General features: G+C 39.4%; 1 protein-coding gene across 3 annotated transcripts in view; it reads left to right on the top strand.

Moving 5' to 3' along the window:
• The window catches only part of LOC117405640 (collagen alpha-2(IV) chain-like), a 101136-nt gene that overhangs the window by 67494 nt on the left and 15095 nt on the right, over positions 1–18547 (top strand). For all 3 annotated transcript variants that reach the window (XM_034008842.3, XM_034008841.3, XM_059029919.1), the window contains exons 7-27: positions 322–438; positions 743–811; positions 1367–1402; positions 1492–1545; positions 1899–1934; positions 2323–2364; positions 3694–3765; positions 4521–4556; positions 5043–5105; positions 5212–5256; positions 6712–6765; positions 7393–7462; positions 10999–11109; positions 11521–11664; positions 12113–12187; positions 13057–13208; positions 13687–13759; positions 13933–14039; positions 14665–14848; positions 17891–17962; positions 18291–18398. In XM_034008842.3, coding sequence (XP_033864733.3) covers positions 322–438; positions 743–811; positions 1367–1402; positions 1492–1545; positions 1899–1934; positions 2323–2364; positions 3694–3765; positions 4521–4556; positions 5043–5105; positions 5212–5256; positions 6712–6765; positions 7393–7462; positions 10999–11109; positions 11521–11664; positions 12113–12187; positions 13057–13208; positions 13687–13759; positions 13933–14039; positions 14665–14848; positions 17891–17962; positions 18291–18398 — 1720 coding nt within the window. The remainder of the gene's footprint in view (positions 1–321; positions 439–742; positions 812–1366; positions 1403–1491; positions 1546–1898; positions 1935–2322; positions 2365–3693; positions 3766–4520; positions 4557–5042; positions 5106–5211; positions 5257–6711; positions 6766–7392; positions 7463–10998; positions 11110–11520; positions 11665–12112; positions 12188–13056; positions 13209–13686; positions 13760–13932; positions 14040–14664; positions 14849–17890; positions 17963–18290; positions 18399–18547) is intronic.

Genomic DNA, 18547 nt, shown 5'->3' with positions numbered 1-18547 from the left:
TTTGACTTTTTTTTTTTTTTTACTGACTGCCCGTAAATTTTGGATGGTTGACAACCTTGTCCTGACTCCAACATGACAGAAGACACAAAACAAAATAGCGATTTACATTAAAAAGGAGAATTTGGTTGTCTTAATGACATTCAGATATCACAGAACAAAATGAGCCTGGTATACAACACTGTTTAAACAAGTTCTAGTGATTGTCCTCATGTAAAATATTTAACAACACCTGACCAAATGCATCTGTGTAACTGGAGTCCTCAAGAGCTGTACATTAACCAGAGTTGTGTAACGTCATCTGTGAACACTGTGTTGGACCAGGGTCATCCAGGTCAGCCAGGATCAAGAGGGAAACCTGGTGCTGATGGCTGCAACGGGACCACTGGAGACCCCGGACAATTTGGACTGCCAGGATTTATGGGCGTTCCCGGTTTGCCGGTAGGTACAGTCTTGAGAAAAGAAAGAAGGCTTTAAAAACAGAAGTCAGATTGTTTTATATAGTGATAGATGGCTCCTTTTGAATATTACTTTTTAACTTACTAAAATGCTAAAAATTGAATTACAGTCAAGTGTTGTTGGCTGACTTTGAGTTACAGATGGAGTCCTTTGTGTTCCTTGCTGTTTCTGTTCTGATTAGTGTCTGTCTTAATGCACATCTAAATGTATAAAAATCAAATACTCCATGTAGGAGGCATTGGAGTGTAGGAAGTACTGTGCTTCATATTTCCATTTTTAAATGCAGGGTATTCCAGGTTCAAAAGGACAGAAAGGAGAGCCTTTGCCAGTGACGGTAATCATGAATCGATTACGGGTAAGAGTATTGGAGCTGCTTTCACAAAACACCCATGTAAGGACTCTGAATAATATGCTGCTGACCCCTGGGAACAATGTAAACCAGTCTAGTCAAGTAGAGGTATCCCATAAGAGGGTATTTAGGGAAAAAACAGAATCACTAAAACTAAAGGGAGGTTGTTACAGATTTAAAGTGTCTTCTGTAAGTGTATAATATTACAATCCACAACACGTTAAGTGTAGGAATATAATATTTTACATGGCAGTAAAACTATTGTGGTTTTGCTTGTTATCTACATTGCTGTGGATGGATCTGCTTATATACTTGTGCATTGTTGTGTCACATGCTACATAAAGATTAAGGATGTTTCGGTGTCCCTGGAAGACTGAAAATCTATAATGTTTGACTGGTCAACAGTGGCTCTTATAGAAAAATAAAAGTAAGGATGCTTTGATATAAACTATATATTGTTGTAGTTCCTAAACCTAGCTGTACTATGTACAGTCCTGTATCTTTAATAAAAACATGCCTGCGAATGAAAATGACCCTTTATGTGCTTATTGTGTTCTTCAGGGGGACCCTGGTGACCGAGGCTTTCCTGGAATTCCAGTAAGTGTTTTTATTTTTTATTTGTTATAATATTATAACAGTCTTCCAATTAGAATGGCTTCAGTTACATTGGGTCCTTGTATCTACAGGGCCCTCAGGGGCGTCCAGGCCCCGCAGGACCACGAGGCAACCCAGGGCCACAGGTGAGTCCATTTTGAAGGCAGGTTCTCTGTATGTACATTGCATTTTTATTTTGGATGCTTGTGGAAAGAGATGGATTCACAGCACAAGAGACTGAAGTCCCGTCTCATTAACAGACCAGGGACAATGGAATTTGAGCTTCCCCACATTGTCTCAAGAGCATGCCATTGTTAAATGTTGCTTGTTGACATGTTCTGTATTTTTTTAGAATTCTCCCAAATGAGACAACATGCACTTTAAGTTGTTTCTACTTCAGAAAATACTGTAAAAAAATGTCTTTGTAGAAATAATAACAATATTTTTCCCAACTTTAAAATGTCAAATCCAGCTCATACCTTTTTTTTTCACCTCTTAGGGACTGACAGGACAACAAGGACCTCCAGGACCAAAGGTTTGACACCACCTTCCAAACCAGTTTACCTCCACCAGACCTCGTCTCACTGGGATCCTGGCTGAGTCATTAAAAATGAGTTTGCAGGTTTAACAGAATCATGCAAACACGACACGCATGCCATGTGTAATTTGTAGGATAATTATTCATTACTGATTTTTTATTTTCGGAAAACATAGTGCTGTGTCATTGAACTGTATACTGTCTGAGACTTGCTATTCACTATCTCTGGAAAAAACAATTGTCTGTTTCTTTATTTGGTAGTTTTGGAAATGTTAGTTTTGGAAAGTTGCCAGATTATCTATTAGTTTAGTCTGTACTAATATTGTTGAGTAAATATACTCTGTAGTTGTGTCTGATTGAAAGTAATCTTTTTTTTTTTTTTCAGGGTTCCCATGGAGTATCGCCTAAGGGAGAAAAAGGAGAACCAGTGAGTACATGTGCAGTAAAAGCAATCACAACCACTGATCCATACAGATCCATTCACATGCATGTGAAATGTAATCCACATTAAAACAGCTCTCCCTGGTTCGAATCATTTAAGCAATGCAGTAGAAGCCACCGAATTGCTTCTTAGTTGACGCTAGAAAGCAGGAAACTGATTTTGTGTATGTCACTGACATACTTGAAGTAGAATATGGAAGCACTGTGAAATATATCACTACACTTTATGAATAAAGTAAGGATTATGATATGCTTTGTTATTTTGTAATATTTCAACACATTCAGTCTGCATGTTATGAATTACATGTTATGAATTACATATTGATAGAGCCCAAGTACACACATCATTTATTTAGATACAGGCACACTTTTGGTGTGTATCTGGTAGAGTAGTTGGAGCTCAAGCAGTTTCAGTGAATACACTCAGAGTGTATCACCTGTCTCCTCTTTACAAACGTGTACATCAAACTTGTGGAGTTATTGTGCTGCAGTTTGTTTCTGAATATAGAGGCATTCCCACTTATGCCCAGCAGGTGTCCCCATTGTTAAAAAAATGTACTGGTATTATTATTATTTATTTCTTAGCAGACGCCCTTATCCAGGGCGACTTACAATTGTTACAAGATATCACATTATACATTATACAGATATCACATTATTTTACATACAATTACCCATTTTTACAGTTGGGTTTCTACTGGAGCAATCTAGGTAAAGTACCTTGCTCAAGGGTACAACAGCAGTGTCCCCCACTGGGGATTGAACCCACAATTATTATTATTATTATTATTATTCATTTCTTAGCAGACGCCCTTATCCAGGGCGACTTACAATTGTTACAAGATATCACATTATACATTATTTCACATTATACAGTTATCACATTATTTTTACATACAATTGCCCATTTATACAGTTGGGTTTTTACTGGAGCAATCTAGGTAAAGTACCTTGCTCAAGGGTACAACAGCAGTGTCCCCCACTGGGGATTGAACCCACAACCCTCCGGTCAAGAGTCCAGAGCCCTAACCACTACTCCACACTGCTGCCCTATGTATATGGGCTGGTAGTTATTTTTAGTGAAACACAAGTCTTGTGTAAGGAGGAATTAAGTTTGCATGAATCAAACTTCTATACTGTTAAATAACTCAAAAGCAGTCAACAGTTAATTTAAATGGTATTAATCAAAAGTAAACATTCTTGAAATTACACATGAATGTAGACTTTTTTTTTATTTCGGCTTGTCTTAGATTGGTAGAGACTAATTATTCCCTGTGATGATTTACTTACACATATCTCCATGTCTGTACCTAAGGGTGAGGTTGGGTTGCCAGGGCAACCAGGTACGCCTAGTCTCTCATTTGGGAAGGAATTATATGGACCCCCGGTAAGCTACACATTGTGTTCTTTCTATATTCTTTAAACAATGTATATACTGTAGAGGCTAATATTAATGTGGTTCTTTCTTATTGTATAATTGTTACTCTACATGCCACCAGTTGATTTTTTGTATTTTTTTGTATTTTTTTTTAATCAATTCTGTATAATGTGTTTCCACCCTATTTGACATGCCCATTTCAGTGACTGAAGAGCAACAGGCAACATTAATCTACAATGTAAAGCAAATAAACATTGTCTGTAGTGGGGTCCTATCTATCTTGTCAGTCACCATTGCAGAAATGTTTTGGGGGACAATGAAGAACAATTGTCCAACACAGTTGTTCTGCATTGGTAATAAATTGATAGTAAATTGTATATATTTAAAGGGGAGATAATTAGAGTTCAGTGATACAAAGATATGGTTTGAGTGGGAAAAATTGGACGATAAAAGCGAAGCACCCACATTGTTTCCTAAAAAAGGATAGCATTCTGAGGTACCACTGCACTTGTCAGATGGCTTGATCATTAAGTTACTTTGCATGATTTTTAAAGAAGAGAAAATAGCTATTCAGGGATACCAAGGTATTTAGTAAGTTAGGCTTCTGAGTGGGATAAAAAGGGGAAACAAATGCCCCACGTCCAGTCCTCCTGTTTTAATGCTGGTGACACCATAATGTCGATCATAAGTACATCGTTTCTTATTCACAATTTTCATTCACTTTTTTATTGATTTACATATAGTTTTCACTTCAATTTTCACAGGGTGAAAAGGGAGAAAGAGGTCCAAAAGGAGAGGCAGTAAGTTTGCTTTTATGCACTGCATGTTAAAATGACGGCTTTGTCTTGAGTTCATGTTAAAGAGTCCAGCTAATTAACCAAGTATGTCAGTGATCAGTCTTAGCAACCTAAAACTCAGCCTTTTCTGGGTTCCCCAAAAGCCATGGTTTCCAGTGGTTGCCCAGACCTTGTTTAACAGAGTAGCTGATTAACAATGTAGATATGTGGGATTGGGTGTATTCAGGAGCATCATTTGTTCAAACCACACGGGGGGAACCTAAAGCGAAGATTGCAGCACAGGGTAAGATATGTATTTATTTATTTTAAAATTATGTAGTTGTACCATTCTTGCCGGTACAGATCTTTCTGTAGTACATGCAGAAGTAGTTGTAAGCAGCTGCCTCAATGTGATGCAAGCTGTTTTTAGAGGCTTGAGAGCATGTTGTAGTGCTATCGCACCGTTTGTAAGAAACTGATTAAACATGGATTATTTCTCAAATGTTTTAGGGCACATCCAGTTTTTCATCTGAAAAAGGAGAGGACGGAGTGATGGGATTCCCTGGGCTGAGGGTAAGTTTTTGGAAGGGGAGTGGAGGGGGTGCCCGTGAAGTTTGGAATATTGTTTGAATGTTTTAGATTCTCTCATAAAACTGGTATTAAAATGGTTATTTCCTAGGGCTTGTCAGGTTTGGATGGACAACCAGGAACCCCAGGGATACAGGTGAGAATGCAGTCAACTATTCTTTTATTAAGCATCCCATGAGTGGTGATTTTGTATTATATAGTAAATCTGCCGCCACGGCTCTCTTAGCAGCTGAGACCTCACTATAAAAGCTCATATATAGCCAACGCCTTCATGGTGTCAAAGATTTGTATCTGTGAATCCATTTGAGGTTGTGACTTCCTGTTTGCAGTTTGTTATCTGACTGCATAGTGTTAATGATCACATTCACTATGGAGAGCTCTATTAAACCACAGGGGTGATTATTTGAAGAAGTCCCCAGATGTTATGACTCAAACAGACAATTAGATACAAAGTGAATCTAAACAGTACAGTAGTTAAAGGGCACATAAGGTGTTACATGTTCCCATGTGTTGCTACAACTCTTTACATAAGGTGTGTGTATTGTTTTAATTATTTATTTATTTATTAGGCTCCTGCACACCACACTGTTGGTACAGAGGTGAGAGTTACAGGCTGACACCACCAGCGAGAGACACTTGACTGTGATTCACCACTTTCACTTTCCACTCTGCAGAAAGAGTTTGATCCCCTCTATAACAACATCCCCATAATTTTTCTGAAAACTGACTTCAGTTCATTTTACAATATCCATTAAATTGCTCTTAAAGGGCACATAACAACCTTTTTATTTTATTGTGTTAATGTTCTCATGTGTAGCTACAACTGTTAACGTAAGGTGTGTGTATTGTTTTATTTATTGATTTATTTATTTTTACATTTTGACCACTTTTTTAAACTTTTAAATTGCATTTCCTGCAGGAGGATGATGGGAAATGTGGTTTTGAGAGGTCCCTGTAAGTAAGTACATGGGAAGCCATCTTGAGGCAGGGAATGCAATTTAAAAGTTTAAAAAAGTAGTCAAAATGTAAAAATAAATAAATCAATAAATAAAACAATACACACACCTTACGTTAACAGTTGTAGCTACACATGAGAACATTAACACAATAAAATAAAAAGGTTGTTATGTGCCCTTTAAGAGCAATTTAATGGATATTGTAAAATGAACTGAAGTCAGTTTTCAGAAAAATTATGGGGATGTTGTTATAGAGGGGATCAAACTCTTTCTGCAGAGTGGAAAGTGAAAGTGGTGAATCACAGTCAAGTGTCTCTCGCTGGTGGTGTCAGCCTGTAACTCTCACCTCTGTACCAACAGTGTGGTGTGCAGGAGCCTACGTGGAAAAAGATGTTGTTGAACATGTTGTTATTTGACAAAGTAGTAAAACTGTCAAATCAGCAATGTTCTTCAATCATATCTTTTTTAAAAAAAATAAATTGTAAAACTGTGATACTCCCATTGAGACGGCATCATTTACATGCTATTAACTGCTAATTCCCAATCATTTTTATTTTTTTTCTAGTGACATACGTGAGTTTCTTTTAGTATAATTTGTGCGTGTAGTAATGATATTTCGCTTCTGTTCATGACAGGGAATTGCAGGCATCCTTGGTGTCCCAGGAAGAAACGGAGATACAGGGATGAAGGTCAGGGTTTTACAGTCTCTAAAACATTCTCAGTAATCATCCCTCAAGTTTTTTTTTTTTACAGAAAATCTAATCAATTAAAAAGTGTAATACTTTACTAAATAAGTATTATTATTGTTTGGGTTCATTTAAACAACAAAACCTCCTATAAAGGTGTCTGCCGTGACATCACACTCTGTCACAATGATCCCCTGGATGGTAAAAGATACCTGTACAAGAATCTGGGGGTACATTGAGACACCCTGCCCTCTATACACAGTACTCTGCAGTATGCATTACGTTGTCTATTGATTAAAATACTGCCTTATAGAACTTGTTTTCAGTATACTGTCAATGTACTTATTAAATACATTGTATGACACATCTGTAAACCTACAAATGTTCGGTATGCTGTATTTATTGTGTTGCTTTGTATGTTAGAACATTTCAAAACCTTAAACAAAAACTTTCTCAAAAAAAGATTCACGTCACATGACTGTGTAGTTAAAAAAGACAGAGTTATACTTATTGTATAAAGCCATTGCACACTTGTTCAGATTAGTTAATAGCACAAACATTTGATATGTGTAATGTTTATAACCATGTGTGTGCAAGCTTGAAGCATTATTTTAATAATGTCGTTTCTAGGGTTCGAGGGGTGAAACAGGCCCCCCTGGACCAACAATATACGTTGACATTGTACCTGTGCAGCTGAAAGGTATGTGGATTTGTTTCTCTCACAGGCCAGATTAGTGTGTTCTGTTTTAAGATTTTAATCTCTAAATTAAATTACAAACTCACAGGGACCTGATAATAGGTTTGTCATTTGGTTGGTAACAGGACACGGAAACGAGTAACAAAAGAAAATGAGTTATCATTGAGCGGGTTATTGAGTTTTTCCACCATGTCTTTTCATAATTTTCCAGTAGGTAGTTTTTGATGGTTTCAGAAGGTGAGTGGTGTGGGTATAGAATGAATGTCCAAACAGCTCATCAGTCCCAAACAATAAATACAGTCCACATTTGTGCACAGGGAAAGTGCTCAAATACCAGTGGTGCATGGATAGTGTGGGTTCATTCTGTGCTGTGATCAATCAATCAATCAATTAATCTTTATTTTATATAGCGCCTTTCATAGTGGACCACCATCACAAAGCGCTTTACAAAATACAGTAACAACAAGAAAATCAATAATGCTTTAAATACAGAGAAATGCATAATACATGATATACAGTAAAAAAACAATGCATAATTCATTAAATACAGTGAAAAATACATAATACATGATAATAGCATAATGCATGAAACAGTAGCAACAACACAGCAGATAACAGCGGATATCAGGCTTAAAGAACATGGAAAGCAAGAGAGAACAGGTGGGTCTTGAGAGTTGATTTAAAGCGAGCGACAGTGGGAGCATCACGCACCAAAGCTGGGAGAGAGTTCCAAAGAGTCGGAGCCATGGAGCTAAACGAGCGTTCTCCAAGTGTGGTGCACTTTTGCTTGGGAATAACAAGCAGGCCAGAGTCGGAGGACCTCAGCTTGCGGGCAGGGACATAGCGGGTCAGCAGGTTGAGGAGGTACTCAGGACCTGTGTGATAAAGGGCATTGTAGGTGAGCTGGAGAGTTTTGAAATTAATCCTGAACTTTACAGGTAGCCGGTGCAGCTGGGCAAGACAGGGGGTGATGTGATCATGTTTTTTACATGTGGTAAGGGTCCTGGCAGCTACATTCTGAACTAGCTGCAGTCAGTTTATGATGCGTGTCGGTAGACCACCATGTAGAGAGTTGCAGTAATCGAGAGGAGACAAATGCATGACAAAGTATCACCGCATCCGGGAGGGAAAGGAGATGTTTCGAAGATGGTAGAAGGAAGATTAGACCACGGAGGAGATGTGGGCATCAAAAGAGAAGTTGCTGTCAAGTACACAAGGCTTCATACTGTGGGGGAAGGCAGCAGCAGACAGTTTCCGAGGTTCAGGGCAGCTATATTGAGATTCTTGAGTTTTAGATCCTACTAGAATGCGTTCAGATTTGCTAGTGTTCAGCTGAAGAAAATTGGCAGATATCCAGGTGTCAATGTCTTGAATGCAAGCTGAGAGCCGGACCATGGCAGAGGAGCTTCCAAGGTTCGGTTTTAAGTAGAGCTGGGTGTCGTCAGCATTGGAGTGAAACGTGAGGCTGTGTTGGTGGATGAGGTGACCCAAGGGAAGCATGTAGATATTGACGAGAAGAGGCCCAAGAACAGATCCTTGGGGGACATCACAAGTGACTGGGTTTGCGACACCACTGCATCCAGCATTGAAAACAGACTTCATGCATCCGGATAGGTAAGAGTAATGTGATGTGCAGGGCGAGTAGTGCTCTGGGGTTTCCGTGCTGGCTCCTTGGCTGCAGCTCCCGCTTGGCTAGTACTCTGCGAACACAAAACAAAACAAACAAAGAACAGCGGCGCTCTGGCTGGTTATTCATGTTTCAGTGTAAGGGGCAGTACTTACATAGCTGTGTCACCCTTTGTACTACTAAGCTCCAACCTGTGATCAACCTGGCGCCATGGTCTATATCCAATCGCTGCCTGCCTGCCCCACAGCTGATCACAATGTGAGTTGATCAGTGCGCTTGCAGCTATGCGCTTCCTCCAAAATGGCCAACTTCCAGTTTCCATCTACCATAGGACGCTGTGTGGTCTAGTGGTTAAAGAAACGGGCATGTAATCAGGAGGTCCCCAGTTCAAATCCCAGCTCAGCCACTGACTTACTGTGTGAGCCTGAGCAAGTCACTTGTGCTCTGTCTTTCAGGTGAGATGTTGTTGTAAGTGACTCTGCAGATGATGCAATGTTCATACACCCTAGTCTCATATCTTGTAAAGCGCTTTGTGATGGTGGTCCACTATGAAAGGCTCTATAAAAATAAATATTATTATTATTATTATTATTATTGTCGAGTCAGCCCATCTATGGGGAAGCATACCACCAAACTTACACAGCGCCCTTTCTGGTTGTGAGGGAGATTTACAACTTGAATTCCTTCTCATGTAGTTTGTCTCAGATGCCTCCTCAGTTTACAGTCCATGCCACCTAGCTGAAGCAATACCCTGTTCATGCCAAAATGAGAGATGATAATAAATGCATGAAAAGACTAAAAATGATTGTGCGTCTGCTGTGACTCAGAGATTAGTTTGTGATGATCTGAATACTGCTCACATTATCCGGGGCCTTTTTAACTGGGAGGCAAACAAATTTGAAAGCAAATGTTGCTTATCTTTGTTCCTCACAACAGAGTTGACTATATTGATCATTAGGGACTGTTTTGGATATATTCGTGTTATTCTTTATTGCAGTGCGCAGGTGTAGAGGTGATGTGATTACGAAACAGAAGACAGACAACAAAGTTCACGATCCAAACAGACATTTAGTTTTGTAATCCTGGTCTGGCGACCACAAAGAATAATCCCAGGCAATACACAGCAATGTGTATTGCACTGTTCCAAACAATGGGTTACAGTCCCGAAATAATAAACACAGTATAACACACACAAAGACACACACACATGATCACAAGTCCACAGTGAGTGCTAACATGCAAGTGGTGAAATACAGTTTATTAGTGCACAGTGGTGAAGTGTTGTCCGGGTTGGTGCTGGCCTTAAGCAACAGCATCCGGTATGTGTTAGTCGTCTAATAAGAACAAACAAGTATAATTAGACACGACAAAACAAACAAACACTAAACACTCACGGTTTTGTTATCATGGGTTCTCTCCCAACCATTACAAAGGAACAGATCACATAGCCGCGTCCCCTTTTGTACCGTCAGTCACACCCCCTTGGTTAGCAAGTGCAACCGTTTCTCCTCCAATCCGTGGTTGCCACATTGCTTCTCTTCTGGGGCGATGACTTGGTGTACCGACTTCCACCTTTCCTTGAAATGAATTGTCAGACCATCCAGTCCGGGGCACTCTGTTCCTTTTACACAGCGCCCTCACAGGGAGATTTATAACCAAGATTCATTCTTTCTCTGTCACACTTGTCCATTAATTAAAATACTGTTTTATATAACTTATTTTCAGTTCTGTAAATGTACAACACATTATAATTATTAACTACACTGCATGACAAATCTGTAAATCTACAAATGTTAAGTATGCTGTGTGGTACTGCTTTAAATGCCATGCACTTCCATTCATTATTGTAATGCATTGTACTTGGTCTTCCACATGGCAGTCACTAAATGGTAACGGTGTTTTCCTGATTAAGGTTTCCAAGGTGAACCAGGAGCCGAAGGGGAGAAGGGTCAGCAAGGCATGAGAGGTGAACCAGGTCTGCCGGGGTATTCAGGGTTACGTGGACAACAAGCTTTCACACCAGGCAAGACTCATTATTGCTCTGTTTTTTACAGTAATTTGAACCCATACTATAGATCAAATCAGGTGCTATTAGTTACAAAATGAATATTAAGTTAAGTAGTCCTGGAGGCATCTGTGTTTGAGGGTATGCCATAAAGACCTCACAAAAAACAGAAAATGTATCATATTGGGCTGAACACAATTTAACATTGCTCTTCTCTTGTCCTTAAAGTCTAGTTTTCTATCTCATATGGGCCATATATAATCATTTTAAATATGCATTCCTTTTCCATGTAGGGTAATCACTAGAGGTCGGCAAGGGTAGAAAATCTGAAACCTGACGGCTTTTGTCCTTGCCTTTCCATTCAATTCAGTGGGCTGAGATGCCAGTTCATTACAAGGTCCCAGTTAAATGTTTACTTCCTGTTTCCAGGGAGACATGGTCCAGCAGGCCCAACAGGCCCAAAAGGGGCCAAAGGTGTCAGTGGTGAACCAGGACTTCCTGCAGCCCAGCCCGGACCGAAGGGTGAAGAAGGACGCCCTGGCTTACCTGGCCCACCAGGACTCAAAGGCCCAAGTAAGTCAGGAAGACTCCACTCTCATATTGATTGCAGTGCTTTGGTAGTGTTTTATATCTCTTGGAATCCTAGTTTCTCCTACAGTTTTGATTTTCTAAATTAATGTTATTTCCCATGTATATTATCACAAACACACTTAGCAAATCAAATCAGATCAGAATATTACTGTGGTAATATTCTGCCTTCACCTAGTGTATTGTGTTTTTGAAATCAGGTAAAAAAATGTCTTGCTTCAATGTGAAATATAGAAGAATAAAATTTTTCATATCCTACCATACTCAATGTTCATTTAGATTTTGTCTGTTTTTTTTAATGTTACTTAAAAAGCAATATTCAATATAATATGCACAAGACATTTTAATAAACCATATCCCGTGTAGGTATCTGAAGCATTACTTTATACTGCAATTTGACTTGCTCTGAAGATTCGCTCTCTCACTTCCTCAGGTTTTCCTGGAGGCCCACCTGTAAGACCAGCTGATCGAGGAGCGCCGGGCCGCCCAGGGAGAAAGGGATTCAAAGGTTAGTCTATCAGTCTATAAGTCTGTGACCTAAGGAAATCCCTATCCTTCAAAAAGTAGTGTTGGTCTTGCTGTCTGTTACAAGATGCCAAGCCCAACGCTTTTGTTGAAATATTTGTCATGAGTGTTTAAATGTATCGACTTCTTAAAGAGAACGTGTTCAGCTAAATTAATTATAAATTTAATTCCTGGAAAGAAATCCATTCTTCCCCAGAGACAAGGATGTCTTCTCTGGAGAATTGGGTATGGAATTGTGATGCTTGTGTAACAGGCAGTGTTGTGTGATACACTGCCGTTACGGATTCTGTCTCCTGGAAGTGAGAGGAGATGAGGTTACAAGCTCTATAATCACAAATATAAACAAGCCTGGCTCCTTTGCATAGTGGTTAAGACCCTTGCTTGCGGTGTGCGGGGTAGCCAGTTCGCGCCCAACCATGCCACTGTTACACCCAGATCTCATTGATAGGCTGAAGCCGATCACAAGGTTAAAATGGTGAAGAGTGTAAAGGGCAGTGTTTTGTGAAACACTGCCGTTACGGATTGTCCCCCCCGTCGAGATGAAATGAGGTTAAAACCTCGAAAATCACAAATGCATTGTGGTTAAGACGTTATTTTGCGGTGTACGGGTTCGCTATTCCGTGTCCAGCCGTTGCCCTGTTACCATTGGGTGGAATATTCGTTATCACAAATGCTTGAGAGCTTCAGAATCTGGGAATCTCTGAGGAGAAACATGGCCTTTCTGTCTTTACATACATACTTATGTCACACCTACACTAGATGCAGGTCACGGTTACCTTCTTTTACATGTATTTGTTTGGTATTTTGGTGACGCTTACTGTCCGCTGTTGTACCCCTTTCTTATTTTTGTAGGAGATGCAGGGGAATGTTTATGTGAAACTTCCAGAGCCCCAGCAGGCCCCCCTGGTCCTGCTGGCATTACAGGACCACCAGGAAGACACGGGGAACAAGGGCAACGTGGAGACTCAGGCGATCCAGGTCCAACCGGGCCAAGGGGACTGCCGGTAAGATGCATTTTCAACACACTTTTGTGCAAAAAGTTCTGAATTGACAGGTTGGAGGTGTAAGGTACTGCAATGTGTTGTGTGACGTGACATCTTAAACAGACTCAGATGAAGACTGAAGCATTACATGGGTGACAACTGTTCGCTTTGAGAGGTGGAGGGTTCTTGTGGGGTAACACATTGTGAACATTACTTTTTAACATATTAAGAAGGATGTGTGGATCGTGAAAGCATTGTCGTAATTAGCTGGAAATACAGGAGCCGAGAGGACAGGCAGGGTTCATTTTAATGATTTAAACATGTGCAGGTTTAATGCAGCCAACCTAAAACCCAGTATGTGGAACTGACGGAGAGTGCCGCTTGCAGTGAGAAGAGTGTCTTTCTTATAAGCAAGCACATTTCTAGAAAACATGGGTGATAATGTCTGGCCACGGGCCCCTAATTATTAATGTTAAATACAGTATATTCTTCATCCCAGGGATTTCCAGGAAATGATGGACCTGTAGGTAAACAAGGACAGAAAGGTGAACCTTCTACAGTAACTGAAAAAGGTATGCAATGTTTCCTTTTGAACTCCTTGATTGCTCAGATTGTATATGTCTTGCATTCTTTGTGTGGTTGAGTAGCGGTATAGAACAGGGGAATAGCAGCTCAGTGTTTTTTGATTGGACCCGCCTCCGAGAAAGTTTTAATATTGGATAATAACTCTATTGTTGCTGTTTAGGTCGTAAAGGAGAGCCAGGTGATCCTGGTTTGCCCGGCCCACCTGGTCAGAGAGGGCGCCAAGGCAGAGATGGTCACTATGGCATTCCAGGTTTAAAAGGCCTCCCTGTAAGTGTTTGCTTAAGAATATTTAACTAGGGCTGTGCTGATACCCGTACTCATTCCTTTAAGAAGTGTTTATTGGCATGTATTAAATAAATCTATTCATTAAAGAGTAAGTAGCAGGGTTCCAAAAAATATAGCGTTACACGTCCCCGGGTGTTGCTACAACTGTTTAAATAACATACCTGGATTTTTTCTTTTCCTCGTTAACATTCTGCCAACTTTTTACACTTATAACTTAAAGTCTGTTTTCTTTTCAAAATGGCCGCTCTAGTGCACTGATAGTGTAAGAATTATTGCCGACATTATCAAACAGTTAACACAGCAATAACGATCCATGATGTGGTACGGAATAGAAAAGCCAGAGCACTTGTTATGTTTTTTTCTTCCTGCAGTGATTTAGAGGACATATCTCAAACCCCAGTGCAGTAGAGCAGCCATTGTGAAAATAGCTTTGAAATTGACTTTAAAGTTATAAGTGTAGAAATCTGTCAGGATTTTAACAATGAAAAGAAAAATGACTGGTACGTTTTTTAAACAGTTGTAGCAACATGTGGGCATGTATAACGCTATATTTTTCGGAACCCTGTCACTTACTCTTTAAGATGATATGGCCTACTGTTTGTTGCAGGGCGATGGGGTAAAAGGCCATCAAGGAGACAAAGGATATATGGGCCCACCAGGTGTAAGAGGACTGAGGGGTGAAGTGGGTCAGCCCGGGCTTGGCTCTCAGTCTCAGAAAGGTATCCCTGGGCTGCAAGGTGATCCTGGCCTAGATGGTGTCCCCGGGCCTGCAGGTTTACCAGGGCTTCCAGGTAAGTCAAGCCTCTTCAACAGGGACAGTATGTGCAGCCAACTAATAACCTCCTGTACGACAACCAAGCATGAAGATAAAGTTAACCGATAACTTGTTCTCATGTGTGGTGATCGAGGAGATAAACATTCCAGATTCTAATAAACAACGAGGCCTGCTGATATTCTCCTCAGACCCTGTATAAATATTTGTTTTATTTTCAGCAGATTTAAGCTGAGGCACCACGCATTTCAGATACAGCACCAAAAATGCTCGATTTTTAAATGAAAACCTAAACATCTCTGTAAATGAGTACATCGTGTATTTAATGCTATGCATTTATCCATGGATGTAGATTCATCTAACTTTGTGTTACAATTCCCAATTCAGTGATTTTGATTGAAACATTTCTTTGACACCAAAACAGAGAAAATAGGGCTGGTCAAAATACAAAAAAAAAAAAGTGTTATGCTATCTTAATTAGATGTTTTACAGACAGTAATGGGAGCTTTTGCATCCTGGCATACTGTATGCTTTCTCTCCTTCTAGAGATGATTGCTTCATCCATACTTGTAGAATGTGTCGAGTCATGCTTCTGCTTCTGCTTGCCCTCTAACTGCCGTGCTTGCTTTGCTTGCTTCTCTTTTTTGCTGGATGGAAGGTGACTGTGTCTGTTGCGGTGCTGGGAGAGAGGACAATAACACAGCCACAGCAGGTAGATGGAATGGAATGGCTTGATAAGTGACATCAACGCCACTGTTTGAAACCTCTTCTCTAGCAGACTGTAAAAACCTTTATTCAAATATTCTTCTTTTTTTCTCTACCTGTTCATTTCTATAATACTTTGCATTAAGATTGATAGTCAATATTTTATGTTTTTCTTTTCCTTTGCTTTGGCTACAGTTCAATCTTGAATTGTTTACACGAAGGGGACCATACCATTCAAACTGTACTGTATCGTTTTATTGCAGAATAACAGGATTAGGAGAGTGAATGGCAGAGAGATTCCACTTGTCTTATAATCTCCATGACTGTGGGACTGACTGCCTCACTTCTATAGGGATTCCACATCGTTGTATCCTACTCGGGACAGCATCACTGTCTCCTCCGATAAACCCAATGTCATAAAGGCTTTAGTTTTTAAACCTCGGCACAGCCTCCAGCCACTGAGTGAAAATGACACTGACCTGCATTTCAGAATAGCAGTGTCTAGAAATGTGAACAAATATATATATATATATATATATATATATATATATATATATATATATATATATATATATAGTAACAGAGCGGCACTCACTCTGGTTCGTTGCCCCTTTAAAAGCAGGACCCAGGACACAAGAAATGGATTTTCAAGCGCTTACGCGCTAATTTTAATATACACAAAAATAAATAAACAAAACGAAACAAAACACCTAGCTCCGTTTTGAGCACTAACTAAACATTTTATGCAGGTCCCTGACTAGCTCGCAGGACGACTAAGCCGTTTACCTGTCATAAAAACACTGGAAACCACACAAGTTAAACACAGCACTTTGACTGCTTGGAAGCAGAGCGCACCTTCTGCCTCCTTCTACTCAGTAGTCCCGTGCAGACTGACTGCACATCTTAAATACCCCTGCACCTGGTACTAATTGATAATAACTACCAGGTGCAGGTGATAATTAAACAAATAAAACAATTAATTTAAACAAAACGTGCATTCGCACATGTTTTTGGCAGGGAAGATTTTAACCCCCCTCCCTGCCGTGTTACAATATATATATATATAAATAAATAAATAAATAAATAAAAATAATAATAATAATAATAATAATAATAATAATAATAATAATAATAATAATATACATAGGCCTATCTGATATTTTCTGGATACTGTACTGGTGCACGGATTTTGATTTTGATCTGCAAAATAAATAAAAAAAACATTATCTTTCATTGTCAATTCGGGCAATATTTTGTGTTAATATTATTGTTTAATTCACTGGACTCCAGAATTTTACTTCCAGCTCAGTCAGAGATTCTACTTTTGACAGGCTCCTGCACGGACGCATATCACATCCTTAATTGTCAACCAAACGGACTTGTCTAATAATTATTATAACTTCAGGGGGCAGTCTCTAGTTCTCATCAGGTAGTGTGGTTTATCAGAAGTGTGGACGCTCTAATACCAAACTACATTTTTTGTGTATTCTCCAATGTCCCAAAATGCTTTGTGATATATTTGGCGAAATATTCAGAACAGGAGCTTGAAGGACTTGCTATCAGTGTACACTCTGCTGTCGGTATTCATTTTTATGCTTAAAAAATAATCTGTCAGGACATCTCTGTTAATCTAGTGGGAAAAATAATAAAATCACAACGTTAAATTAGTCGACTGTAAAAATGAAATGTGAATTAAGTGGGACCGGGGATGAACAATTCACGTAATTTGTCAGCACTGTTTGAAATAAAATTAAGGGGACCAGAATTTAAGAGTTTAATAATCAGCTCAATTTGTTTAAAAGGACGCCACCTGATTAAAAATAAAACCCAAAAACATCAAGACCTACGTGTGTGTTCGTATTTACTTTTTTCCAAAATACTTGTTGTATTTCTTTTCAGCAATATGGACCTCTATTAATATATAACACATTCTTTTAAAATAAAATGCAGTGCATGGTGGAATACTAGCGTATTCATTTCCACTGTTCATTGCGCTGCTAGGAACTGCAACCAAACTATTTTAATAGTGTGTGGACGGATTAAGCCTGACTATAGTCAGTATATTTATAAACGTGAAACGGTACTTCAGTGTGGACGCTTTGAGCTGGATTCATTACAATGGTTTTGAGTACAGTTCTCAGTTATGTAGTGTGGACAGAGCCCTTATGTTAGTAAACGCCAGCATCATCTACTGCACAGCTGGAGTATTGCCAGCAAAACATAAGGAGACTTGATCTCTAGATGGCACTGGCTCTTAAATAAATTAAATTTGAAGGTACAGTACTTGCAGTAAGAAACAGAGCCGATTTCTGAAATGAACAGCAGCTCAATCTCAGTGGTGTGACTTTGTTTGCAGGAGAACCCTGTGACCTCACGACACCTGGTCCCCCGGGCCCTTCAGGGCCACCAGGACAATCAGGCTTCCCAGGTAAGGTCTGAGCAGCATTTACACATGTTATAAACACCATAGATTTACACATACTGTTATACTGTACTGAAAGACCACCTTTCTATAGTGACAGCACAGATTCATATTCTTACAAATATGAATCTTGTGAGTCCCCTTTAAAAAAAAAAAAAAAAAAAAAACCTATTCAGTACATCTTTTCTTCATCGTCTACATATTATATATTTGCAGATACCATTCGCTGCAAGAAGTCGTTAGACAAAGGAGTATTGGCAGTGTAAATGAATTGCTATTTTACTATAATAGTGTTATTATACGTCTAAATCATGTCCTCTTGTTCCCACCTCAGGTAGGAAAGGTGCAGCAGGGTTACCCGGTCTGCCTGGCCAGAGAGGATTTGAAGGACTCAAAGGCTATTCTGGTGACCCAGGTGTAGGAGGATTGCCAGGACCACCAGGTACTGTAAAGGGAAAACTCAGAGCATGATTCAAGCATTAATAACCTTGTAGTTAGCAACCTTCACAAACATAAAGCTATGGGAATAGATATAACTTTGACTTTAACATTACATCATTTGAAAAACATTTTATCTAACTAAAATGTTTG

Source organism: Acipenser ruthenus, chromosome 9, assembly GCF_902713425.1.
Source record: "Acipenser ruthenus chromosome 9, fAciRut3.2 maternal haplotype, whole genome shotgun sequence".
Classification (NCBI taxonomy): Eukaryota; Metazoa; Chordata; class Actinopteri; order Acipenseriformes; family Acipenseridae; genus Acipenser; species Acipenser ruthenus.
This window is presented reverse-complemented; position numbering and strand designations above follow the sequence as displayed.